The sequence below is a fragment of the Barbus barbus genome (assembly GCF_936440315.1).
Source record: "Barbus barbus genome assembly, chromosome: 7".
Taxonomy (NCBI): Eukaryota; Metazoa; Chordata; class Actinopteri; order Cypriniformes; family Cyprinidae; genus Barbus; species Barbus barbus.
In genome coordinates, this window is record NC_136735.1 from 8,324,163 (window position 1) to 8,351,248 (window position 27,086).

Here is a 27,086-nt window from a genome sequence, read left to right on the forward strand (position 1 = left end):
TCTCTCTCTCACACACGACGAGCAAAATTCCGCATTTAAACCGTCAATAGCAAATACTTAAACTAATAACAAAACATACTGTCGCTGATTCAGAAGCACCAGATTGTCATAGCAAAGTCAAAAGAATAAAGAATATCTCTTTGGTTTTGAGACTTTAGTCTTTGCAACTTCAGGAATCTTATCTATGCACAATCAGCTTGTAATCAAACTTGAAATCGCATCATATGACCCCTTTAAGACTGATTCAAGAAATGTACCAAAGTGACTAAGAAAAACTGTAAAATACTTCAATGAATTATCCATTACATCTGAATGGATATTGCATGAAAAGACTACGTAAAACAGAGAATTTAGCCTATAGATGCTGTATATGTTCCCTGTTTTAGCAGTGCTGGATTTCCTTATGTTTCATTGCAAAGTAAGAACACTGTGTTTTTTCCAGACAGAAATTTGTGGATTTGTATGTCGACTTCGTTTTCAACAAGTCAGTGAAGAATCAGTTCGAGCATTTTTCAAGAGGTTTCTCTAAGGGCTGTCCGCTCGATGTCTGGAGCATGTTCCACCCTGAGGAGCTCCAGGTGCTTCTCCTCGGCTCCCCTAAATACGAGTGGAAGGAGCTTCAGCAGGTAAACCTGTTCAAGAAACTTCCCAATTTTTGACATTTTAGATATTTCAAAGTACCTGAGTTTTTCTGCTTCCTCTTCAGTGTGCTACCTATGAAAAGTGTTCTGCCTCTGATGAGCTCATCAAGAACTTCTGGACTGTTTTCTTTGAGTTATCTGAAGAGAACAAGAGGAAATTTCTGAGTAAGTGTTGGCTTTAACATATGAGCATCCTGAAGCATCTACGTCACATGCACATTTAGGTAATATCATTATTATTTCTTCACATTTCATTTATTTTTCTCTAGTTTTCTTGTATGGGACGGACCGTGTACCTGTGGAAGGTTTCTCAAAGCTCTCTCTGAAGATTTTACAGGCAGACTGTCCTGATGCAGAAGACCGACTGCCAGAGGCCCAGACCTGTTTTGGCAGATTAATTGTTCCCAAATACAGCGATATCAACACACTTCGCAACAAGCTTATACACGCTATCAGCTTTTGTGAGGTTTTTGGACGAGAGTGAATTTCCCCTTGAGGTTCCAGACCCTATGCAGTCAAGCATATGCTGCTAAACTTTGTTGCTTATGTTTAAATGCTACGTGAACTGTTATTCAGTTTTGCCTGAGCTTCTTTCAGTCATAGTTTTGCAATATAGATGTTACTCTTTTGCTTAATGTTGTCACATTAATTTTGTAAATTTATAGTCATAAAAACCAGTAAATATTTGTAGGCTAAATAATATGAGAGCTACATATTTTATTTTATATACTGCATAAAAATAATGAACTTTTATTGTTTATTATTTGCAGCTGGCAGAATAACTTAAAGCACTTTGTAATTTTTCGATAATATAATATAATGCATTAATATGTGGATATTCTGGTGTGTCAATTTATAACCTGTTATTGTTTCTTCAAACATGTTTAATTGCTTAAATAAATAAAAATGCATGTTTTAATAAACCCTAGTGGTGTTCATTCATAATCTGTTTGGTTAACAGGTTTGAACCAATTATCAGCAGATGTTTCTTGTCACACTGTTACTATTAATGTCCTCCCAGCACTTTTTCCTCATTGAGGTGGCTGGACAGCCTCAGAAAAGCCTTTTTCTGTATGAAAAACAGATGAATAATGACCGGTAATAGTGACCCGTGAACAGTGGTGTAGTGGTGCCTGGAGAAGTGGGTATACTCTTAATTTATGCCCCCAGGTTTTTTTTTTTTTTTTTTAAGCAGCTCTGCAAAGGATACCTGTGTCAAAAACTGTGACATGTAAAATAGTCTTGCATATTTAGTTCACTCCAAAATGGGCCAGTAATATTTGCACTCTGTTACTTAACTACTTCTGCTTGAGTAAGGATCATTATGAAAATAATATTATCCACAGAAGAGGTGCAGATTTTGCAATTAAAATTAATGTATAAATAGACTGCAGCAACTGACATTTTGTCAGAATCCCTAGTAAATTACATGCTATTTTGTTTAGTTGTCTGTTCAGAATTGTGGGAGAATTGTGATCCCTATTTGAAACAAACAAAAAATCAAGATTCTCTATCATTTAAGAAGTTAGCGATATGAGATTTGAAAAGGGGAAAAAAATGTTTGGCAAAAGGTGGGCAAAAGGTGGGCGCGAACTCGGGTCGATCGCGTCAAAAAGCATGCGCCTTACCATCTACGCCACTGAAACTAATGTTGAATTAACTTCAATCACACGTTAGTGGGCGGAGTTAATGTAAATAGCCTTTGCCAACAAGATGGGCTATTTGCACTTAGTGTAAATAGACACTCCGTTTTTGATTACCTGTAGATGACTTGGAAACACACACACAAACCATAATGTCGCAATCATGCGTTTACTGTCTTCACGTTTCTTTTTATTCAGCTTAGCTACAGTAGAGATGGCTTTGGCCACAGCGATAGCTGGATTCTTACACGTCGTGACTCGTAAGTTACTTCTATGAGGCCGTTTCAGGGATATCCGGCTTCGAGTATAAATGAAACATACACTGCATGAGTGTGTTTACGTCTCATTCCTGACCGCATCACTGTCTTTACTGGATGTTTTTAGAGAATATTTGCGCATATTCACATGCGATTGGATTAGTTACTCATATGCTGGACTGTCGTGATTTGGCTAATGCAGGACACTACTGAATGGTGCGCATCAGAGGGGATTTAGAAGTGGGTATACGGAATGCCGACTGATAAAGAAGTGGGTATACGCCGTATACCTGCGTATACCCTCCACTACACCACTGCCCGTGAAGGAATGTATAGTATAGGACTATAGTATAGTGATTTGAAACAATACGGGAGTAAAAATTGCCAACAGAATCTTAATTTTGGGCGAACTATCCCTTTAAGTTTTGGTTTCGTTTTCCAATGATATACTTTCATTTTGTGGGAAATTGAACATGTTTCGTTTAGCCTGAAACCAGCCTTTCCTGATTAACTTTCGTGTTTGCAATTTAACATGAGTGTGTTCGTCAGTCCAGGGGTGCAGAGAGACTCTTCTGGAGTCTGATCGTCTCGTGCATCAGCTGTGATCATGTTGTGTTTTTGGGGAGCGCAGGTCAGAGAGGGTTTGGGGCTGGTAAAGCCTGACCAAGTCAAACATGGCAAATGTGGATTACGATCCATGTGTCCGAAAACAGCAGTTCAGGACATGTCAGCTGGAAGGAGTTTTGCTGGATTCATCCGGGATGGGAAGGTCTCTGTCCTCAGATTGCGCAGTGAAGACAGTGATCATTATCAAGGTATGATACAATAAATGGCGCTTTGTTTTATTCATATTGTTAAATGATAACTACATAGGCTAAAGCATAATAATTGATAAGATATGCAATGAAAACATAAATATATTTTAATAATAAAAACATGTTTTTTGTGTTTATAAACGTGTTTATAATATTTAATATATATTTAATTTACTCCAGAATCACTAGAGCTAAATGAAGAAACTGATGACAGAATCAGACTGATAGTCTGTGGAGGAGATGGTGCGGTTCTTCTTTCTGATTCAGGAAAAGTTCTAATCATGGACAAATCTACTGTGTGCAGGTATGGTTATGGAGATATGATAGTATAAATGACCATAAATGATAAAAACAATTATCTGACAGATTGTCTTGTCTCTGCAGGCCTCTCAAAGGTCTGGATAACAGGCATGTGATTCAGATCGCATGTGGAGACCATCATTCAATGGCACTAACCAACGGTATTCACTATTATTTCATCTGCCATATTGCTTTCATCTTTTGACATCTTGTTATTGACATGAATCGATTGAGATTTGAGTAGATGTTCAGAGCTGTTGCTCTTTCAGATGGTCAGGTGTTCATGTGGGGTGAGAACTCTCACGGTCAGCTGGGTTTGAGGAAAGATCATCCCAGCTCTCCGTCTGCTCAACATGTTCAGAGTCTGAGTGGGATCCCGCTGGCTCAGATCAGCGCTGGAGGAGACCACAGCTTTGTGTTGTCTCTCTCTGGAGTCGTGTTTGGATGGGGAAAGAACTCTGCTGGACAGCTGGGCCTCGGAGACACTACAGGTCTGATTATTTCTTCATGTAAACGCTAAATCAGTAACAGTATGAAATTACATGTAAAGGTACTAAATTGTGCAATACCGTGTCAAATCTATATCAAAGCATGAAAATTATGCATTTGTAATTGATGAATTCAATTCAAAATCCTTGTCACCAAAGACAGACACGTCCCAACAATTATAAATAGCCTTCATTTGAAGAAAACTGTGTCCATCTCATGTGGAGGGGAACACACTGCCACTTTATCAAAGGTACAGTATCATTATTTTGTAATAATAATACATGTCCATATATATTTGGACACAGGCACAATTTTTATTATTTTATTTGCTGACCAAATATATTCATATAGTTGGAGTTATATAATGAATACGGGATTAAAGTGCACACTCTGAAATTTAATTGGAGATTATTCTCATCAAAATTGGAGGAAAGGTTAAGGAATTACAGCTCTTTAATATGTACCTCCCCTCTTTTTCAAGGGACCATAATTCCAGGACCATAAATTAGACAATAAGGACCATAAATTGGACAGTTCTCTAAAAATCTGTTTCGTGCACAGACATGGGCTATTCCTTCGTTATTTCTACATCAATTAAGCAGGTAAAAGGTCTGGAGTTGATTCTAAGAGTGCCATTTGCATTTGGAAGCTGTTGCTGTGAATCTACATCATGCAGTCAAAGGAGCTCTCCATGCAGGTGAAACAGACAATTGTTAGGCTTCAAAAACAAAACAAGTCCATCAGAGAGATAGCAGGAACATTAGGAGTGGCCAAATCAACAGTTTGGTACATTCTGAGAAAAAAAGAACACACTGGTGAGCTCAGCAACATAAAAAGGCCCAGATGTCCACAGAGGACAACAGTGGTGGCTGATCTGAGGATCCTCTCCATGATAAAGAAACTTTCACAAGTCTACAATCAAGAGAAGACTTTACGAGAGCAAATGCAAAAGGTTCATCACAAGGTGCAAACAAGGCCAGATTAGACTTTGCCAAAAAACATGCCCGACCAAATCTGGAAAAGCATTCTTTGGACGGCTGAAATTAAGATAAACCTGTATCCGAATAACGGGAAGAAAAAAGTATGGAGAAGGCTTGGAACAGCTCGTGATCCAAACCATACAACATCATCTGTGAAACATGGTAGAGCAGTGTGATGGCATGAGCATGCATGGCTTCCAGTGGCACTGGGTTACTGGTGTTTAATGATGACGTGACAGAAGACAGAAGCAAGCGGATGAATTCTGAAGTGTCTAAGGATATACTCTCTGCCCAGATTCAGCCAAATGCACAAAGGTGATTGGACAGCGCTTCATAGTACAAGTGGAAATTACCCAAAACATACAGCAAAAGCAACCCAGGGGATTTTAAAGGTAAAAAAGTGGAATATTCTACAATGGCCAAGTCAATCTCCTGATTTCAACCAGATTGAACATGCATTTTACTTGCATAAATACCCAAAAACAAACAACAGCTGAAGTCAGCTGCAGTAAAGGCCTGGCGAAGCATCACTGGTGTCCATGAGTTCCAGACTTAAGGCATTGCCTGTAAAGGATTCTCAACAAAATATTAAAAATGAACTTTTTATGGAGGGGCCAAGCCCCAAAGGGGCTTTTGCCCCTATTGAATCTGTACAGATGCTTAAATTTGGCACACTTGAAGTGATGCTCATGAATAGTGATCTGATCAAATTTGGGGTCTCTGGGACCAACTCTATAGCACCACCACCAGTTCAAAAATAACTCTTGAACCCTTTGTTTAAGAAAAATTAAACTTAGTACATCTGATTACTCTCCTTCACATAGAACAGAATCTTACGACCTACTGGTCAAAAAAAAGTTATGATGCCATGAACTTAAATGAGGTTGACTTGAAATTGGTTCAAAGGCTGTATCTCGACCAAACTTTGATCAATCAAAATGAAACTTGGTACACTTCATCAACTGCGTGATATGTGTATCCGTGCCAAAGTTGGGAACAGCGTCACTTATGAGTCGTGAGACATGAAAAATGGCTCTTTTTGCTTATAACTTTTGAACAGATGGTCAGAAAATCATAATCTTGGCATCTATGGATTCCTTAGGTCATGCCGAATTTGTCCACCATTTTGGAATTTGTCATAAATTGCAATATCTTTTTAATCACTTAACATATTAGCACAACAATTGATAGGGATCATTGACTGCATGGCCCGGAGGTATCTGAAAAGTTTGAAAAGACTGCTACCTAGTGTTCCAGAGATATAAAGTTTTTTTGCAAAAAATGCTTATAAATTTTGGAAACATTGTCCAAATTTTGTTATTTTTATATATCCTTTCATTCCTTGGGTCATGATGAAGTCTCACTTCTGATGAAGTCTCATTTATCATTTTCCATTAATGTGCCTGTCCTCCAAATTGAAATAAATGTAAAACAGTTTTTTCGCTATTCCTCCTACAAATTTTGTACAATTTGTGATTGTACAACCAGATTGTACAAATATTTATTCCCTCTGAATAAGAAATAAACGTTTTTAATCCATGCTGTGATCATTTTCATTTGAAGTTCACTTGAACTGTTCTAAGTTCATTCTCAACTATAATTCTGAACTATAGTTTTCATATTCATATTCATTAAATTTATGCTGTTTTACACTGCACTACAGCCCCTTCAGGGCCTTGGCCCCGTATCGCTGCTTGCAGCTATATTTATGATTATATTTATTTGTCAAATTACATTTGAGCCCCTGAAAATGGGGGGACTGTGTATAAAAGTGGTTGTAATTACTTTTTTAGAATTTTATGTCATGTTTTTGTTCAACCCCTTGAATTAAAGCTTAAAGTCTACACTACAATTTCATCTTTATTGTTTCATTTTAATTCTATTCTGGTGGCATACAGAGCCACCTGAGAAATTGTGGAAATTGTGTCAGTGTCCAAATATGGACCTAACTGTATGATTTTTAAATGACCAAATATATCACGCTATATAAATTATGAGTTGTCTTGCCAGTGTATGGTAAAGTAACAATATCTGAAATAGATGCTGATCTTGTGGTTGTATCATTAGGGCGGCACAGTGTTCACATTTGGATCTGGAGGTTCTGGTCAGCTTGGGCACAACTCATTTAGAGATGAACATCATCCGCGGGTGGTTGCTGAACTGTGGGGGTCTGAAGTGTCACAGGTCACATGTGGGAGGTAACGACTGTTCATAAGCAATCAGTGTTTAGAGAAATACTACAGATTTCTTTATGCTCCTTTTTTAAATCTCATGCAACCATAACATATTGATAATTCCTCACAAGATATATATTTGTCCTAATACAAGTCTTTGTATAGTTCAGCTTAGTAATGATTTTTTTCTTGTATAAAGACATCACACGCTTGTATCAATCACATCGTCAAAGCTGATCTACTCTTTTGGATGTGGGACACAAGGGCAGCTAGGAAACGGAGAAATGATCGCACAGTCTGTGCCTTTCCCTGTGGATCTGCCAACTGGTAAGTAAAAGTCATCTTTTAGCAGTAGGGTATTTTGTTATGAATATTTTTATATTCATGATGATGGTCAAAGATCTAAACTAAGTATTTGTTACACAGAATGTAATCATGAATATACGACTGAAAAAATCATCGCTGGGGAGAATCATTCCTTTGCCTTGTTTTTCAAAGTAAGACATGGCAGTTTTCATTCAATAATAGTTTAACATAAATTACTGCTACACTGTGATTACTCATGTTTTACTTGTATTTTATAGGAACTTGAAAGTAAGGCTAAATCCAATCCCAGCAGAGGGGTTCTGACATTAAATGACAGAATGTTTGACCGATGGCTGTCTGGAACTGATTCATGGGCAACAATAAAACAGTGAGTGTTTTCCTTACAATCTTGATCTTATGTTTGTAGGATTCTTACTAGTTTTATAATTAGAGGTGTAATGATACAATTGAGCAATGAAAGTAATGCATGTAAATGGATTAAAAAATATATTTTTAAATAATTGTGTTATTTACAGGGAAATAAACTCAGTGTTCTCCTCCGCTGCCTCTCTGAATGGAAGTTTTCTTAAAATGAGGTAAAATTAGGTAGTTCTATTTAGTAATTTATTTATTTTTTGTGCCTAAAATGACTGTTTCCATTACAGATTTTAAAGTAAATGTCTGTTTTTGTAGTTGTGATGATCATTATCAGACATCTGAAGAGCATTGTGGTTTGGACTTTGATCTGGTTGAAACATACTTTGCAAAGTTATCAGAGAATAAAAGCTTAATATCAGAGGTAATGATAAATCTAACATTTATAATTATAACCAATTTGAATTACATATGAGATGCTGTTAATTTGATTTATTTTTTGTATCTCAGGTAGTGAAGGTGATGCAACAGACACTGTTGCCGTCTCTGAATCCAAATCCAACTGGTGTGGAATCTCTGAGAGTTTATCTTCTCCTCCCTGAACTCATCAGACGTCTCAAGAAACAAAAAACCGAACTCACTGAAGCTCTGGCCTCCAAAATCCTTCAGCTGGATCCTGATGCTCACAAGGTGTTAGGTAAAGATGGAAGACCTTTCAGCCTTTGACTTGTGGTTTTGGCTTTGTTGTATTTGTCTAAGTATTTTTATGTTATATTCTCAGAGAAATACTGGTCCAAACTCCCTGATGATTGGCTCAAAAGCCTGGTGAAGTTATTTCACAAAGCATCTGCTGAACTGATTGGCCAGATTTCTTGTGGTGAAATGGGCTATGACTTAACTAGACGCCTGAAGAAGTTTTTGAAGATCCTTTCAATGATCTATCAGGTGCCTTTTTAAACAAAGATGCTTTTTTGGATCAAAGATGTATTTTAATCTATCATTGTATAATAGTTGTTTATACTTTGCTGTGAAGGTCTGCTGCAGTGCTAACAGAGACATCCCAAACAGGGATTTCATCATTCATGACATCAGTGATCTACTAGATAAAGTAAGAACCAAAGCAATAGTGAATTCTGCTGCACAAAATGATTTTTAGAGAAAAAACAAATCACCACAATTTTTTTTTTCTACATCAATAGCTGCAAGCCACCTTGGAGAAACTGTTATTGCCGATTTGGGGTTTTGCTGTTTCTGACGATTGGGAGGATATCGTGGAATTGAAAGATTACTGCTTTGTAAGTATTAAAGGCAGTCGAGTAGATACATGATGTATGACATTCTTATGTTTCTTGTTCAATTACTTTGAGAAACCTTATATTACTTCAATGCATCTTTCTTTCAGGAAACTATTAACATATTGGTCAAGTTCCCTTTTGTGGCTGACACTGTATCTAAACAGAGAATGTTTTGTGTAAGTCAGACATGGATATACTAAGTCAAACATATACCAAACATGCATATGACAAATAACTGATATTTTAAGTTGCAGTTCACTTAAAATGAAAATTCTGTCATCATTTATTCACTCTTAAGCTGAGAAATGCTTTTTGTTTAGCCATACAATGGAAAACAATGAGCACCAAACTGTTTGGTTACCATCATTCTTTAGATTTTTTGTGTTCTGCAGAAGAAATAAAGTCATATGAGTAAATGATGACAGAATTGTTATTTTTGGGTGGACTATCCCTTTAAAGCTAACATCATTTTTCTCTTTTTAGTATTTGCAGGGTCAATTTTCACAGAGCTTTCCAGACCCACACGAGGTCATTTTTAATGGCAACATGTTGCACATTCACAGGGAATCAGTGTTGACAGACACGCTAAAGTATCTCAGACAAAAAACCCACTCATTTCGTAATTTTTTACAGGTAAAAAGAATTACAGAATTGAAATCAGAGTTGCAATGTCTGATATGGTATTTTAATGAAAATCTCCTTTGCAGGTGATGTTTGTCGGGGAGAATGGAGTAGATATGAGGGGTTTATCGGCAGAATTCTTCTCCCTCCTTTCCCAGTCTCTTCTGAAATGGGAGAAGAATGTGCTGGAGGTCCATGAGAGTTCACTGGTTTGGTTCAATCCTGATGTAAGTTTTACACCAAACATTCCTTGTTCTTCCTAATGTGGTCTTTCTCATATATCACATACATGTGCTGTGATGCTTGTGTCTTTTCAGGGCATGCAAGCTAATAGGGATTTTTACTATCTTGGTGTTATCTGTGGAATGGCGTTCTACAACCATCATTATATAAACATTGACTTCCCACTGGCCTTGTTCAAGAGACTCCTCCAGCAGAGTCCCACTCTGAAGGATCTGGAGGAACTCTCCCCTGTGGAGGCCAGGTAAACGATTAAAAACTACGAGCCATTAGACTTTATACATTGTAGTGTTACAGAGCAGGTCATATTTATAATTGTATTTCAAAAATCTCACATTAGAACTTTGAAAAGCCTTCTCGAGGAAGACGAGGATGAAGTAATAGATATGCTCAGTTTCGATTTCACGGTAATACAGTTTCTATGGTTCACATGTATTAGTGTACACAGCTGTTGTTTAAATGCTTACATTTATGCTTTTATTTACCTCTTTCAGGTCAAAGGAAAAGAGCTCATCCCAAACGGAGATCAGATTCGAGTGACCAAAGCTAATAGGTAGAAACAGATCTATCTAGCTGTCAACTCTTCACAATATCTTTGAATATTTCACACAAGCTTGTCTTGACAAAACGTTCCTTTTAATGTCCTCTTGATGTTATAATATATATATAGAGTTATAAAGGAGTTAATGAGGTAGTGACACACAGGTGGAAGTGTCCAGGCAGTAGATTGTGTGAAATGAAGTTCATGATGGGAAAGCAAGGGAGACGGGAGGAGTGCCCTGTGATCATGGGGACTTCAGCAGGAGGATGCAAGAATCCATCACTGCATTGTAAAAACATTTTTTTTTTTCCAGACAGAAATATGTGGATTTGTATGTCGACTTCGTTTTCAACAAGTCAGTGAAGAATCAGTTCGAGCATTTTTCAAGAGGTTTCTCTAAGGGCTGTCCGCTCGATGTCTGGAGCATGTTCCACCCTGAGGAGCTCCAGGTGCTTCTCCTCGGCTCCCCTAAATACGAGTGGAAGGAGCTTCAGCAGGTAAACCTGTTCAAGAAACTTCCTTAGCATTTGACTTTTTAAATATCTTTTAGTACCTGAGTTTTCTGCTTCTTCTTCAGTGTGCTTCCTATGAAAAGTGTTCTGCCTCTGATGAGCTCATCAAGAACTTCTGGACTGTTTTCTTTGAGTTATCTGAAGAGAACAAGAAGAGGTTTCTGAGTAGGTTTCGTCTTGAGCATGAATGCCTTGATGTATCTACGTTATTTAAGGAATATCATTATTATTTGTCTCAGATCCTCACATTATTTATTTTTCTCTAGTTTTCTTGTATGGGACGGACCGTGTACCTGTGGGAGGTTTCTCAAAGCGCTCTCTGAAGATTTTACAGGCAGACTGTCCTGATCCAGAAGACCGACTGCCAGAGGCCCAGACCTGTTTTGGCAGATTAATTCTTCCCAAATACAGTGATATCAACACACTTTGTGACAAGCTTATACACGCTATCAGCTTTTGTAAGGTTTTTGGACGAGCGTGAAATTCCCTCCAGCTTCCAGACCCTATGCAGTCAAGCATATGCTGCTAAACTTTATAGCTTATTGGCTATGGAACACTGATATTGGCTAGTTATCATCATTTATATAGGTTAGACATCATAAAAATGGCTTATATATGTAAATAAACATTGTTATAGATATTCTAATTCTAGTATTAAAAGACCTTTTATTGTTTGGTTTACTGCTGCTAGAATTAACTTAACTAAAGCCCTTTATAGCCTAAAATAATGCATTTATATACACATATTGTGTGGTCAACTCAAACTTATTGTATGTTTTGTTATTTAGTGTTTCTTCAAACATATTTATTTGCATAGATAAATAAAAATATATGTTCTAGTAAATATGTCTTGTATTATTCATTTTTAAAATTATATTCATCATGTTCACACATGGAACAAAAGAGGCAACAGAACTGGAATAAAATAAGTTTAAGTACCAAATAATTGTTTCGATTTACTTGTTTTTAGTGGCGTTCCTTCATAATCTGCTTGGTTCACAGGTCAATTATTAGCAGGTGTTTCTTGTCACACTACAAATGTCATCCCAGCAATTTTCCATCATTTAGATGGATCATTTTAACCTAATAAGTTAATATAAAACATACAGTCAGCCATCATCTTCTACAACTTTTAGTTGCATTACCACCACATGCTGGACTTCCCGGTATAAAACAAATAAAAGGCCATCTACTTCAATATCAGTACACGCAAAGGAATGTGTGACCAAACTGTGTGAAAAATGGCCAGAAGGTGGCGCTATGTCAAATTTTCGAACAAGACGGGAGTAAAGAATTTAAATTTTCATTTTTGGGTGATCTCTTTAGTTTATCTATATTTTGGTTTCGTTTTCCAAATAAATCGTAATCCCTCATCCGTAATTTTATTAGTCCTCATGGTTTTGTATGGAAGCCCGTTTCCGCCACTGAATAAAAAAAAAAAAAAGTAGGGACTAGTAGAATCTAGTGTAAAATAAGGGTTAGCTAATCACTCTTTATTAAAAAACTACAAACATGGTAGATACAATTTCCAAACGCTTCCATTTGGGGGGGGGGGGGGGGGGGGGGGGGGGGTTCTTGTCACACTACAAATGTCCTCCCAGCAATTTTCCCTCATTTAGATGGCTCATTTTAACCTAATAAGTTAATATAAAACATACAGTCAGCCATCATCTTCTACAACTTTTAGTTGCATTACCACCACATGCTGGACTTCCCGGTATAAAACAAATAAAAGGCCATATATCTACTTCAATATCAGTACATGCAAAAGAATGTGTGACCAAACTGTGTGAAAAATGGCCAGAAGGTGGCGCTATGTCACATTTTCGAACAAGACGGGGAGTACAGAATTTCTATTTTCATTTTTGGGTGATCTTTTTAGTTTATCTATATTTTGGTTTCGTTTTCCAAATAAATCGTAATCCCTCAACCGTAATTTTATTTGTCCTCATGGTTTTGTATGGAAGCCCGTTTCGTTTTAAAAAAGTTTCGTTTAGCCTGAAGTCAGCCTCGTTTAAGTTTCGTGTTTGCTTTCAGTTTAATATGCGCGTGTTCCTCAGTCCAGGGGTGCAGAGAGACACTTCTGGAGTCTGATCGTCTCGTGCATCAGCTGTGATCATGTTGTGTTTTTGGGGAGCGCAGGTCAGAGAGGGTTTGGGGATGGTAAAGCCTGACCAAGTCAAACATGGTAAATGTGGATTACGATCCATGTGTCCGAAAACAGCAGTTCAGGACATGTCAGCTGGAAGGAGTTTTGCTGGATTCATCCGGGATGGGAAGGTCTCTGTCCTCAGATTGCGCAGTGAAGACCGTAACGATGGAAAACTAAGTATGATACACTAATGACACATTATTTCATCGTTTAAAAACTTACAAATCTAATAAAAATACCAAGTTTGTATGTGAAAGTAGGCTATATGATTTACTGAAATATAGCCTACTGTAAGGGTATTAATGACATAATCATAATGAAAGTAGTTTAATTTTACAGACTGAACAGAACTGATGAAAATGTTTTATATACTCCAGTGCAACTACAGCTAAAGAGTAAAATCAGACTGATAGTCTGTGGAGGAGATGGTGCGGTTCTTCTTTCTGATTCAGGAAAAGTTCTAATCATGGACAAATCTACTGTGTGCAGGTATGTTTATGGAGATATGATAGTATAAATGACCATAAATGATAAAAACAATTATCTGACACTGACAGATTGTCTTGTCTCTGCAGGCCTCTCAAAGGTCTGGATAACAGGCATGTGATTCAGATCGCATGTGGAGACCATCATTCAATGGCACTAACCAACGGTATTCACTATTATTTCATCTGCCATATTGCTTTCATCTTTTGACATCTTGTTATTGACATGAATCGATTGAGATTTGAGTAGATGTTCAGAGCTGTTGCTCTTTCAGATGGTCAGGTGTTCATGTGGGGTGAGAACTCTCACGGTCAGCTGGGTTTGAGGAAAGATCATCCCGGCTCTCCGTCTGCTCAACATGTTCAGAGTCTGAGTGGGATCCCGCTGGCTCAGATCAGCGCTGGAGGAGACCACAGCTTTGTGTTGTCTCTCTCTGGAGTCGTGTTTGGATGGGGAAAGAACTCTGCTGGACAGCTGGGCCTCGGAGACACTACAGGTCTGATTATGTAAAAACTTAATATAGTATTAAAGTACATTTAAATGTACCAAATTTGTGCAATACATATCTATATCAAAGCATGAATATGGCATTGGAAGTGATGAATTCTATTCACCAGTCTTGTGACCACAGACAGACATGTCCCAACGGTTGTAAATAGCCTGAACTGGAAGAAAACTGTGTCCATTTCATGTGGAGCGGAACACACTGCCACTTTATCAAAGGTAGAGTATAATTTTTTATTATCATATACTAATTTTTTTAAATTATAAAATATATAAAGATATATGAATTATGAGATGTATTAAAGTTTTACCATTGCATTGCAGGCAGCCTAATATCTGAAATAGATGCTGATCTTGTGGTTGTATCATTAGGGCGGCACAGTGTTCACATTTGGATCTGGAGGTTCTGGTCAGCTTGGGCACAACTCATTTAGAGATGAACATCATCCGCGGGTGGTTGCTGAACTGTGGGGGTCTGAAGTGTCACAGGTCACATGTGGGAGGTAACGACTGTTCATAAGCAATCAGTGTTTAGAGAAATACTACAGATTTCTTTATGCTCCTTTTTTAAATCTCATGCAACCATAACATATTGATAATTCCTCACAAGATATATATTTGTCCTAATACAAGTCTTTGTATAGTTCAGCTTAGTAATGATTTTTTTCTTGTATAAAGACATCACACGCTTGTATCAATCACATCGTCAAAGCTGATCTACTCTTTTGGATGTGGGACACAAGGGCAGCTAGGAAACGGAGAAATGATCGCACAGTCTGTGCCTTTCCCTGTGGATCTGCCAACTGGTAAGTAAAAGTCATCTTTTAGCAGTAGGGTATTTTGTTATGAATATTTTTATATTCATGATGATGGTCAAAGATCTAAACTAAGTATTTGTTACACAGAATGTAATCATGAATATACGACTGAAAAAATCATCGCTGGGGAGAATCATTCCTTTGCCTTGTTTTTCAAAGTAAGACATGGCAGTTTTCATTCATTAATAGTTTAACATAAATTACTGCTACACTGTGATTACTCATGTTTTACTTGTATTTTGTAGGAGCTTGAAAGTAAGGCTAAATCCAATCCCAGCAGAGGGGTTCTGACATTAAATGACAGAATGTTTGACCGATGGCTGTCTGGAACTGATTCATGGGCAACAGTAAAACAGTGAGTGTTTTTATAGAGTGTTTCCATTTACTGATACTGATATAAATCCAAAGTTTATGTATACTATTTCCATGTCATTCTTGAAATACTGGGAAATTGCATGTGGAGCTGTGTGTCAAGATATTAATGCATTTGTCCATTAAATAGAAGAAATACCAGTGAGTAAATAATGAATATGTTTATTTACCCAATCCAGTAAGTGAATCTCAATCTTACATGTAGGATTCTTACTATTATGTAATTAGAAGAGTTGTACCCTAATAATATAATTGAGCAATCGTATATATTAATGCATATAATTGGACTCGGAAACAAATTTTTAAAAGTATTGTGTTATTTACAGGGAAATAAACTCAGTGTTCTCCTCCGCTGCCTCTCTGAATGGAAGTTTTCTCAAAATGAGGTAAAATTAAGTAGTTCTATTTAATATTTTAAACATTTTTGTGCCTTCTTCCCTTACAGATCTTAAAGTAAATGTCTGTTTTTATAGTTGTGATGATCATTATCAGTCGCCTGAAGAGCATTGTGGTTTGGATTTTGATCTGGTTGAAACATACTTTGCAAAGTTATCAGAGAATAAAAGCTTGAGATCAGAGGTAATGGTGTACCGTTATAAACATAAACAAATGTTAATTACCTTTTAATCAATAAGATGCAGTTAATGGTTTTTGTATCTCAGGTAGTGAAGGTGGTTGAACAGATGTTGCGATCTCTGAATCCAAATCTAACTGGTGTGGAATCTCTGAGAGTTTATCTTCTCCTCCCTGAACTCATCAGACGTCTCAAGAAACAACAAAAAACCAAACTCACTGAAGCTCTGGCCTCCAAAATCCTTCAGCTGGATCCTGATGCTCACAAGGTGTTAGGTAAAGATGGAAGACCTTTCAGCCTTTGACTTGTGGTTTTGGCTTTGTTGTATTTGTCTAAGTATTTTTATGTTATATTCTCAGAGAAATACTGGTCCAAACTCCCTGATGATTGGCTCAAAAGCCTGGTGAAGTTATTTCGCAAAGCATCTGCTGAACTGATTGGCCAGATTTCTTGTGGTGAAATGGGCTATGACTTAACTAGACGCCTGAAGAAGTTTTTGAAGATCCTTTCAATGATCTATCAGGTGCCTTTTTTTAACAAAGATGCATTTTTGGATCAAATATGTATTTTAATCTATCATTGTATAATAGTTGTTTATACTTTGTTGTGAAGGTCTGCTGCAGTGCTAACAGAGACATCCCAAACAGGGATTTCATCATTCATGACATCAGTGATCTACTAGATACAGTAAGAACCAAAGCAATAGTGAATTCTGCTGCACAAAAATAATTTTAGAGAAAAACAAAATCACCACAATTTTCTTTTTCTACATCAATAGCTGCAAGCCACCTTGGAGGATCCGTTATTGCATTTATTGCAGTTATTGCCGTTATTGCGGTCTATTATTACTGATGTTTGCCAGGATATGCTGAAATTGAAAGATTACTACATTGTGGGTATTGAAGGCTTTGGACATGATACATATCAATAAATATAAAATAGATTTGCATTACATATAGCAATAACTAGCAGAAATCTTATATTGCTTTATTGCATTTTTCTTTCAGGGAGCTATTAACATATTGGTCAAGTTCCCTTTTGTGGCTGACACTGTATCTAAACGGAGAATGTTTCGTGTGAGTGCCAGACATGAGGATGTATTCAGTCATACAAATGCCATATGAATATGCCAAACAGTTTGACAGAATTTGGATGGACTATCCCTTTAAAACCTAACATAATTTTACTCTTATTAGTACTTGCGGTGGCAACTCATCAGACCCAGGGCCAACAGCAATGTGTTGCACATAAAAAGGGAATCAGTGTGGTTGGACACACTTACGTATCTCAGACAAAAAACCCACTCATTTCGTAATTTATTACAGGTAAAAAGAATTACAGAATTGAAATCAGAGTTGCAATGTCTGATATGGTATTTTAATGAAAATCTCCTTTGCAGGTGATGTTTGTCGGGGAGAATGGAGTAGATATGAGGGGTTTATCGGCAGAATTCTTCTCCCTCCTTTCCCAGTCTCTTCTGAAATGGGAGAAGAATGTGCTGGAGGTCCATGAGAGTTCACTGGTTTGGTTCAATCCTGATGTAAGTTTTACACCAAACATTCCTTGTTCTTCCTAATGTGGTCTTTCTCATATATCACATACATGTGCTGTGATGCTTGTGTCTTTTCAGGGCATGCAAGCTAATAGGGATTTTTACTATCTTGGCGTTATCTGTGGAATGGCGCTCTACAACCATCATTATATAAACATTGACTTCCCACTGGCCTTGTTCAAGAAACTCCTCCAGCAGAGTCCTACTCTGAAGGATCTGGAAGAACTCTCCCCTGTGGAGGCCAGGTAAACGATTAAAAACTACGAGCCATTAGACTTTATACATTGTAGGTTTCACAGTAGTGTTTCAGAGCAGATCATATTTATAATTGTATTTCAAAAATCTCATTAGATGTCTGAAAATCCTTCTTGAGGAGGGCGAGGACGAAGTAGTGGATATGCTCTTTTTGGATTTCACGGTAATATAGTTTCTATGGTTCATTTATAAAAGTGTGCGCAGCTGTTGTTTAAATGCTTACAATTGTGCTCTTATTTACCTCTTTCAGGTCAAAGGAAAAAAGCTAATTCCAAATGGAGATCAAATTCAAGTGACCAAAGTTAATAGGTAGAAACTGTCTATCCATCTGGCCAAAGATTATAACTAGCAACAGATTCATTTTATAAATGTCCTCTTGATGTTATAATAGACTAAAATGAATTATACATTACTTATCATAAAAAGGCAAATTAGTCTAGATGCTGTAGATCAGGGGTCACAAAACTTGCTCCTGGAGTGCTGGTGTCCTGCAGAGTTTAGCTACAGCCCTAATCAAACACACCTGAACTAGCTAATCAAGGTCTTGCTAGATATACTTGAAACTTCAAGGTAGGTGTGTTGAGGCAAGTTAGAGCTAAACTCTGCAGGACACCAGCCCTCCAGGACCAAGCCTGATGACCCCTGCTGTAGAAGTTCATTTTGTGCATTGCATTTTTTTCCAGACAGAAATATGTGGATTTGTATGTCGACTTCGTTTTCAACAAGTCAGTGAAGAAACAGTTCAAACATTTTTCAAGAGGTTTCTCTAAGGGCTGTCCGCTCGATGTCTGGAGCATGTTCCACCCTGAGGAGCTCCAGGAGCTTCTCCACGGCTCCCCTAAATACGAGTGGAAGGAGCTTCAGCAGGTAAACCTGTTCAAGAAACTTCCCAATTTGTAATGAGCATTTGACATTTGAAATATCTTTTAGTACCTGAGTTTTTCTGCTTCTTCTTCAGTGTGCTTCCTATGAAAAGTGTTCTGCCTCTGATGAGCTCATCAAGAACTTCTGGACTGTTTTCTTTGAGTTATCTGAAGAGAACAAGAAGAGGTTTCTGAGTAGGTTTTGTCTTGAGCATGAATGCCTTGATGCATCTATGTTATTTAAGGAATATCATTATTATTTGCCTCACATTATTTATTTTTCTCTAGTTTTCTTGTATGGGACGGACCGTGTACCTGTGGGAGGTTTCTCAAAGCGCTCTTTGAAGATTTTACAGGCAGACTGTCCTGATGCAGAAGACCGACTGCCAGAGGCCCAGACCTGTTTTGGCAGATTAATTCTTCCCAAATACAGTGATATCAACACACTTTGTGACAAGCTTATACACGCTATCAGCTTTTGTGAGGTTTTTGGGCGAGCGTGAAATTCCCACAAGGTTCCAACCCCAAAAATATGGCTATAGAGTCACAGATTTGCCATACAGATGTAACGCATATCACTCTTGTTGGGAGTAAAACATTTTGCTTAATGTTGTCACATTATTTATGTAGATTTATATAGTTATAAAAAATTACATATTTGTAAATAAACAGGAGAGATATATCCTATTTTTAGCACTACTTTATAATTTGGCACTTTGTTATTTTTATCACATAAAATATATTTTGGTATGTCACCTCTTAAATTTATGTTTTGTTACTTGGTGTTGAAATAAAAAGACATTCTCCTAAATACTTCTCATATTATCAAAATATCATAAGACATGGAACATAAACGGCAACAGAACTGGAAAAATGTATGTAGCAAGTTATTATTTTGATTTTATATGAAGCAATGAGCCAAAGTTCAAATTCAACCAATTTGTTTTTCACAACTGACAAAGAGATGAAGTCTTACATGCAGGTGTCTTATGCTGCCTTCACGTTCTATTGGAAATGTCCTATTTCCCACTTATGAAGTCGTGATTAAGAGCTTGTCGTATTCAAGTGGTTTAATGTCGGAAAAAATCAAATGTAGCATCCCATTGGTTGACAATCATAAACATTCACCGTGCTATACATCCAGTTTGCTGTCAATTCTGGAATTTAGGTCAAATAGATGCTTGTTTCACTGCTTATAATACATACAATATGCTTCAAATTATCATGCATATCTAGCCTATAAATACTTTAGCGCCAAAACAAAGGGATGCAGTTGTTGTGAGAACAGCAATGGTTGTCCCCTCCACCATGTTTAAAATGTATGACCCACCAAACTCGGAAACTCTATCAAAATTATTTCCAAATTTCCCAGTAGTATATATGACTTGAGAGGCCGTTCACGTCCAATTTACGATTAGGAAACTCGTATTTACGATAATTCCGGCTCTTCAAGCAATACCAGTTTTTATCCACCAGACTCAAACTCTACCTGTTTTTGTGGCGCTCCTTAATCTGTTTGGTTGACAGGTTTGAGCTAATTAACAGCAGGTGTTTCTTGTCACACTGTTACTACAAATGTCCTTCCAGCAGTTTCACCTCATTGAGGTGGCTAGATAGCCTCAGAAAAGTAGACTAATGAAGCACAGAAACGGTAACAGGAAACTGCAGAGGATGTGGCTGTGCTGTCTTTTGATTGTTTTTCTCAACACTAATCATTTAGTGGACTCATTCTCTTTGGAACTTGGTGAAATTGATCCAGAGGATGAATGGGACTCGGAGGAAAGTTTAATATTAAGCGTAGATGACAGTGATTTGTTTATGCCACAACCAGAAATACGTTCAAACCCGGCTCCTCCGCTAAAATTACCGGCGTCGGTACGAATACAAGCGGCTGAACTCTACAAAGACCTTTTCACCCCAGAAAAGGGCAGGAAACCAATGCCTCCGCAGGTTAAGTCAATACTTCTGCCCACAGTACCTGCTGCGAAATCTGTCTCTGGTGCGACGAAGATGGTGGAGGTTTTGTGTCACCTGGACCGGATGTTAGTGAGAGTCTTGAAGAGTGTTTGTACCAGTTCCGGTGCGTGGAGATACTTGAAACTGGGAACGTGTGCTGTCAATAGAGCTTCGGCTACTCACTATTATTTTCTGTACTATCTGAAAGGTTGTGGAATAAAAAGAGAGGTGGGTGACTATATGGCCACGTACACACTGTAACTAAATTAGGTTAATTAAAATTCACCACAGTGTGTACGGAACCGAATAGCTGTTAATGATGTATTGAAACTCTTATCAGAGATGTGCATGCCTGTAGATGGTAGTTTGGTTTAAATGGAAGACCACAACGAGTCTATGGGGATTCACTCCCATGATTCAATGCAGTTTCACTCCTGAAACTTTACTGTGTACTTGGCCTTTTAGTAACATGTTTTATTTCAGGAGGATGCCAATCAAGTGACTTACTCAAACACGCTCCATTATAAACCTGCTGTCACTGGTTTGATTGTGAGGGAACTACCGTTTTCGATGCCTATTCGTTGTAGCTACACAAAGTATAGTAGTTTCATTTGTTTTGTTGTTTTTATTGGTAAATACTTTTTAAATGGGCTTATTAACCATAGGCTTATTTATTCATTTTTAATTCTAAGGTTTCATCGCTCCTATCAGGTTGGATTCAAACCCAAGGTAGTTGGTGGAACTGTGTACAGGGGCCTACAAACTCCTTCAGGGCTCTCAATCATGGCAATGGATGGTATATTACTTAATTTTTTTGGTTGTTTCATTTATAACACAAATGTGTAGTTTGAGTGACTTTTTAAAAAACACAGCTTGACGTTTCTGTTTAAGTTCCCAAGACTGACCCCATTTACTTCTTTGTTGCTTCGCTTGTTTGAGGGAATGGGCAAATGTATGGTTTGTGATGATCTGCATTGTGCTTGAGATGTTGATTGAGACTTAACCTGTACTGAAAATATTACTTTTAATTAAATGTAAACTGACTTGTAGTTTGTGGTTTCAGCATCTTGGAACTTGCTTGTTGATGGCCAGAGTTTTGTCCTTGGCAAACCAATCTGCTTTGAAGCCAAAGGCCCCAGCAGTGAGGCAGGCAAACGACTGTACCTGAACAGTTGTTTTGTCACTTCCTCTCCCAGCCCTCAGTCAATAGAGAAATATTCTGTTGTTGAGAACTATGGGTATACATATTTATTTTTTTAACTGATTTATGAAAAGTCAACTTGCATTGCTGTTTCCACAAAGTCATTGTTTATGGTCAAATTTAAGTTTGACCATAGTTTAGCTTTACTAGGGTCATTGTATTGAAGTCCACATTAAATCAATTTTTTTTTTTTTTTTTTTTTTTTTTTTTTTTAAAGCTTTGAATACAAGTGATCCATTGACTGGATTACAGAAGTTAATTGGGCACTTGTAATCTTTAATTAAAAACAAACAAAAAACTAACCCACCCCCACCAAATTAGCAAGTGACAATGACCTAAATTATGAATCGATAAATTAAGTCCTCACTTTTCATTATACAATAAGCGGTTTCAATTGTCACCAATGGTGAAAAATTGCCACAATTTTCCATTTCATTCTAACTTTAATATCATCTGTGTAGATGCCTGGTGGACAGTAAGAACAGTGCTCTGACGAAGTTCCACATCAGTGCTAACAAGATGACCGTGAGGCTTTGTGTTGCAGCTTTTCTGTTTAAAAACATGGTTTCTCTGCCACAGTCCAAAAAGGTAAAAACATGAAACATTTATAAGACATTTGAATGAATTCCTGGTTTGTTGGACCTCCTCTAAAAACTCCCCTCTTCCCTTTGTAGACTATGTTTATGCATTGCGAGTTGGACTTTGGACCACAGACTCCTACACCAAGTGCCAAGTCATGCACGTATAATGCAAAAACCAAGAAGTGAGTTTAAGCACATAAAGAGCAAAACTGTACTCCCCGAACGTGCAAAATTTCTGCTCTATTTAGATTCCACTTGCATATTCTATTAAACAGTTTGTAGGGTTTTTTGCTCTTAAGTTTTAAATCCATCCACCCATGTCTGAGTAGTAATTGTAGATGTTTTTGTGCTGTAGGTGGACTGAGCTATATGGTGATTCCACAGTCTGCAACTGTTGTGCATCTACATGTCCTGCTCCTTCAGCTGCATCTGGTCTGTACAAATGGATTCACTTCCTAAATGAAGTTTGATTTTACCCAAATTTCTTCCTTGCTGATCAAGTTTTTCTATTTTCATCAGGTAAGGCCATGATTACCAGTGAGTCTTGGAATTTGAAGATGGGTCCAGAAATTTCACCTCGTTCGCCAGAAGAATCCATGCCTGAGTTTTCTTTAGCTGGCCATGATGACTTTGAGGAGTTCTGGGAATCCGATGATGATTACTAGGAGGATGTGTTTTACAGATGTCAGATGTCTAAAGGACTCTAAAAGTGCCAATTATGTAGTTATGCTTTTTGAAGTTAATATGATAAACTGAATTCACATTCTTTCGTCTCTTTTACATTTGTCACCAAAAGAGTAAATGCACTATGAAATAATGAACACCTGAACAAAAGTATATTTAAACCTTTTCAGCGCAGCTTTTTTTTTTTTTTTTTTTTTTTTTTTTTTTTTTTTTTTTTTTATAGACCGTTTCTCATTGATCCATATTCGTATATCAGCACTGGCATGTTTCTAATCATCTCCCGTATGTGTCTATTTGTTTTTAAGTACAGGTCTTCATTTGACAAAGGCAGAAACAAGTTAACAGGTTTTCCCACACTGAACTCTTTTGGAAATCCAATCTCACTTGGAATGAGAGGGTTCCCAACCAGAGCATGGTTTAGTGATTTAGCTTTGAGTTTCTGCTGTAAGAAAGTCAGCAGGTCATTAAGCCTGCAAGCCATCTGCTCAGGGTCCCAAGATGAGGCTTTGTTGACCAGAAAATGTAACACTGCGTTCTTCAAGTGGTAGTTTGTAAGCCCACATGGTCCAGTGAGGCCAGTCTGGTGTTTGTGTAGGAAGGAAAGGATCTGTAGGCAATGAATATGGCATGTATTGTCTGGAAGCGTTTTGGTTATGTGTTGAAGAAGTGTGTTTTCATAGCGTGTAAAACATACAAGCCAATGGGTGTCCGAGAAAATGGCAGATTGAGAATACGGGATCAGATGTACTTCTGAGTCTTTAAATCTGACCACTGGTGTGAGGTTGAACAGAATGATCCGACCTGACCTGAAACGAACTTTGAGACTTCCAGGGTTTTCTCTATTCTGGAATAGTAGGTCAAACTCATACTTGTTGCTGATCTCATCCCATGCTTTCCTAACGGTGGTCTTAAACCACGTCATAACATGTGTTTTAGCAAGATATAAGCTATTTTCTTGGCATAGAAACTCAATGTACTTTTCAGTCACATGATCATCTTTTTTATGTGGATGTAGAAGACACAATGTATCGTCATCTAGGTTGGCATTGCTGCAAGGGCAGATGGTTGAACTGGTGCTGCCTTTGACCATCTTGATTCTGCAACAGTACTGGATGATTGAAGAACCTCTACTTTCTTTCAAAAGCTCAAACTCGAAGCTATATGGCTTTGGAGGGACGATGGGTACATGTAAGTCGCACACAATGCTCTTTCTTGAAGCCCATTGCTCGTATAAGCTCCCAACACCAACAAAGTCCTCAATCTCCATGTCTGAACCTGTAGTCCTCACAGATTCCAGCAGGTCATTCACAAAACCCTCTACAAACTCACAAGTTTGCCAACTGTGAATGGGTGGAACCAGGATACACTGGTTATGGAAGCTAGTTAAGGTCTTGGAATCAAGATCTGAAACTTGGGAGATGTTCAGGCATCTCAGCATTTTCCTTAGCAGCTTGGAACCCTTTCTGAGGAATTTTTTTAAAATATGAAAAAATGAAATCAAGGAGATTGTCTTCCAAAGGTACCAATTGTAGGTGTCCTCTTGGTTACTAGATTGTTTCCTTTGAGTTATCGTTGTCAACCTTTGACTTGAAGTTGGAATTTTTTGGTCGATGAGTAATCCCTGATCAACTTGATGTTCGTGATGGATGTCAGTGCAGCCAGCTTGTGGCTTTTCCAGGTGTGCCGCATCCCCCTGAGAGACATTCTGGTACACAGTGGGCCCTGACTGGTCCATGTTGACATGCTCGTGTGTTAGGACTTCCTTTGACATATGCAATGTCTGTTTGTCTGTGTCAATATCCAATATTTTCTGGTCATCAGGTGCAAATGCCTTTTGGCAGAAGTCAACATCTGATGTGTCCCCCTCTCCTCTCGGCACCCTGCGACGACTTTGTGACACTTCCTGATCTGAATGTGGCAGCTCCATGGCAACATTGTGCTCCCCTTGTTCTAGCTTTGCCCCCTCCTCCAATAGAAAGTGCTCATGGTCTTGCATGCTCACCATGATGTCGTCATCTTGGTCATGAAAGTCATTCTGATCCTTTGAGAGGAGCAGACTGACGACCACGACAAACACCTTTAGTAATGTGTCCTCCATCCTGTGAATGAAAAAAGTTACTTCCTGCACACAAAGCTGTATATTCTCCATGAAAATATTTATAACATCATTAGCAATAAAAAAAAAATAAGTATTGAATTGCTTTTGAAATAATATATTACTGTTTTAAAGTTCCGTGAGCAATAGTGTCAATCATTCTGAAATATTATTTCATTTACATCATCCACTTTTGCTTAATGGATATAAAAAAAAAATATGTGATTAAACCACTTACCTTTCAGGACCCCAACTTTTAGCACAAAAAGTCTCTCCGTGTAAAGCCGAAAAGATAAGTTGGCTGAAAATGTGTTTGCAGAGCTCTCTTCGGGTTTTTTGTCTCTCACACAGGATGTACTCTGTCAGAGTTTGAGTTTGACAGCCCAGTGTTCAGGAAGTGTGCTGACATACAACCCTTCCTCTTTTTTAAAATGGTACACCGGTAACACCTCTACATACATTGTTGTTTGTCTGATTGCTGTGTATGGACCAAAATAAAAATGTAAATCACTTCGTAATCTAAATAAACCCATTAGTGGCGCAATTCAAACTATTAATTCCAGAACTTTTAGAATGGAGTAATATACTCCAATATGTATTTTTATTAAAACTACTATGTTCTTTGTAAGAACAAAGTTGTTCAGAAGTCTCAATAGTCTCTGCCATCTGCGGTTGATGCAACCGCAATGAAGCATGTGGACTGTTGGAAGTTAAAAACTTAAGTTTGATTTGCTTTAAAGGAACACTCCACTTTTTTTGGAAATAGGCTCATTTTACAACTCCCCAAGAGTTAAGCAGTTGAGTTTTACCGTTTTTCATTCCATCCATTCAGCCGATCTCCGTGTCTGGCTGTAGCACTTTTAGCTTAGCTTAGCATAGATCATTGAATCAGACCATTAGCAGTTTCGATAATTTTCCTATTTAAAGCTTGACTCTTCTGTAGTTACATTTGTGCACTAAGACCAATTTTTCTATGCATATATGGCTAGGAACTATACTCTCATTCTGGCGTAATAATCAAGTAAATTTACTGCCGTACTGTGGGTGCAGCAGGCGCAATGATATGACCTCGCCTGAAAGCAGTCCCCAGCTATATCATAACTAGATACCTAGCTGGGGACTACTTTCAGGCGCTGCGTCATCATATTGGTACACATGGTACGGCAGCAAATTTACTTGATTATTACGCCAGAATGAGAGTATAGTTCCTACCCATATCAGCCCAGAAAATCGCAACTTTTCATTTTCCGTCAGTCTTAGTACACGATGTAACTACAGAAGAGTCAAGTTATAAATAGGAAAAATATCGAAACTCTTTAGTCATTTTTGATGACCAAATGCTAATGGTCTAACCCGATTCAATGATCTATGCTAAGCTAAGTTAAAAATGCTACCGCCAGACACGGAGATCAGCTGAATGGATTCAAAAACGGTAAAATTCAAACGTTTATCTCTAGGGGAGTTGTAAAATGAGCCTATTTCCAAAAAAAGTGGAGTGTTCCTTTTAATGGTGCTTGTGTCCACTTACCTTGTTAGGACACAAGTCTTTGATCAATCAAATAATTGCAATCCTTTAGCTGTCATGATTTAAAAAAAATGGGTTTAATTTTTTTGCTGTTATGCTGTATTTTTGAATGAATCTTTTGAGAAAATATTTTTTAAAGATTCACTCATAACACTCCAGACTCACCTTCAGGAATAAATAGGTTACCTAACAAAAATGTTTCCATATGAATTGTTGAATGAATATGAGAAAACGTTTTTTTTGAAAGTTAAAAAAAAAGTTGTATTTATGGACTTTTAT

The 27,086-nt window shown here is 37.6% G+C and overlaps 5 protein-coding genes across 6 annotated transcripts in view; 4 read left to right on the top strand and 1 right to left on the bottom strand.

The window, feature by feature from the left end:
* The window catches only part of LOC306872612 (putative E3 ubiquitin-protein ligase HERC4), a 9,487-nt gene extending 7,903 nt beyond the window's left edge, over positions 1–1,584 (top strand). The window contains exons 22-24 of the mRNA XM_079421240.1: positions 443–626; positions 707–806; positions 911–1,584. Of these exons, the coding sequence (XP_079277366.1) occupies positions 443–626; positions 707–806; positions 911–1,125 (499 nt within the window). The 3' untranslated portion in view covers positions 1,126–1,584. The remainder of the gene's footprint in view (positions 1–442; positions 627–706; positions 807–910) is intronic.
* A 1,283-nt stretch (positions 1,585–2,867) lies between these two features.
* Positions 2,868–12,130, top strand: LOC306872610 (putative E3 ubiquitin-protein ligase HERC4). 2 transcript variants are annotated; one of them, XM_079421237.1, is made up of 24 exons: positions 2,868–3,356; positions 3,537–3,660; positions 3,741–3,817; positions 3,926–4,147; positions 4,304–4,395; positions 7,193–7,323; positions 7,499–7,626; positions 7,726–7,796; positions 7,884–7,993; positions 8,142–8,201; positions 8,299–8,404; positions 8,491–8,677; positions 8,762–8,925; positions 9,014–9,088; positions 9,180–9,275; positions 9,383–9,451; positions 9,759–9,908; positions 9,983–10,123; positions 10,214–10,380; positions 10,477–10,543; positions 10,631–10,689; positions 10,991–11,174; positions 11,255–11,354; positions 11,456–12,130. In XM_079421237.1, the coding sequence occupies exons 1-24, from the start codon at positions 3,149–3,151 to the stop codon at positions 11,668–11,670; spliced, it is 3,003 nt and encodes a 1,000-aa protein (XP_079277363.1). In that variant the 5' UTR covers positions 2,868–3,148; the 3' UTR covers positions 11,671–12,130. The 2 variants fall into 2 exon arrangements, with proteins under 2 accessions (XP_079277363.1, XP_079277364.1); XM_079421238.1 differs by having other exon boundaries at positions 3,058–3,356; positions 4,308–4,395.
* An 871-nt stretch (positions 12,131–13,001) lies between these two features.
* Positions 13,002–20,712, top strand: LOC306872611 (putative E3 ubiquitin-protein ligase HERC4). Its single transcript, XM_079421239.1, has 24 exons — positions 13,002–13,518; positions 13,719–13,830; positions 13,917–13,993; positions 14,102–14,323; positions 14,459–14,550; positions 14,704–14,834; positions 15,010–15,137; positions 15,237–15,307; positions 15,395–15,504; positions 15,848–15,907; positions 15,995–16,100; positions 16,184–16,370; positions 16,455–16,618; positions 16,708–16,782; positions 16,874–16,987; positions 17,103–17,171; positions 17,292–17,420; positions 17,495–17,635; positions 17,726–17,892; positions 17,999–18,065; positions 18,153–18,211; positions 18,586–18,769; positions 18,861–18,960; positions 19,054–20,712. Exons 1-24 carry the CDS (start codon positions 13,308–13,310, stop codon positions 19,266–19,268), a joined length of 2,991 nt encoding a protein of 996 aa, XP_079277365.1. The 5' UTR covers positions 13,002–13,307; the 3' UTR covers positions 19,269–20,712.
* zp3c (zona pellucida glycoprotein 3c) lies at positions 20,401–23,168 on the top strand (the record flags this gene model as incomplete). Its single annotated transcript, XM_079420810.1, has 8 exons — positions 20,401–20,978; positions 21,062–21,065; positions 21,205–21,517; positions 21,785–21,959; positions 22,384–22,510; positions 22,597–22,685; positions 22,859–22,935; positions 23,023–23,168. 8 exons carry the CDS (start codon positions 20,401–20,403, stop codon positions 23,166–23,168), a joined length of 1,509 nt encoding a protein of 502 aa, XP_079276936.1.
* Positions 22,350–25,640, bottom strand: LOC306872613 (inositol 1,4,5-trisphosphate receptor-interacting protein-like). Its single transcript, XM_079421241.1, has 2 exons — positions 25,521–25,640; positions 22,350–25,286 (listed from the first exon to the last, which is right to left on the bottom strand). Exon 2 carries the CDS (start codon positions 25,283–25,285, stop codon positions 23,405–23,407), a length of 1,881 nt encoding a protein of 626 aa, XP_079277367.1. The 5' UTR covers position 25,286; positions 25,521–25,640; the 3' UTR covers positions 22,350–23,404.
* Positions 25,641–27,086: the final 1,446 nt, after the last annotated feature.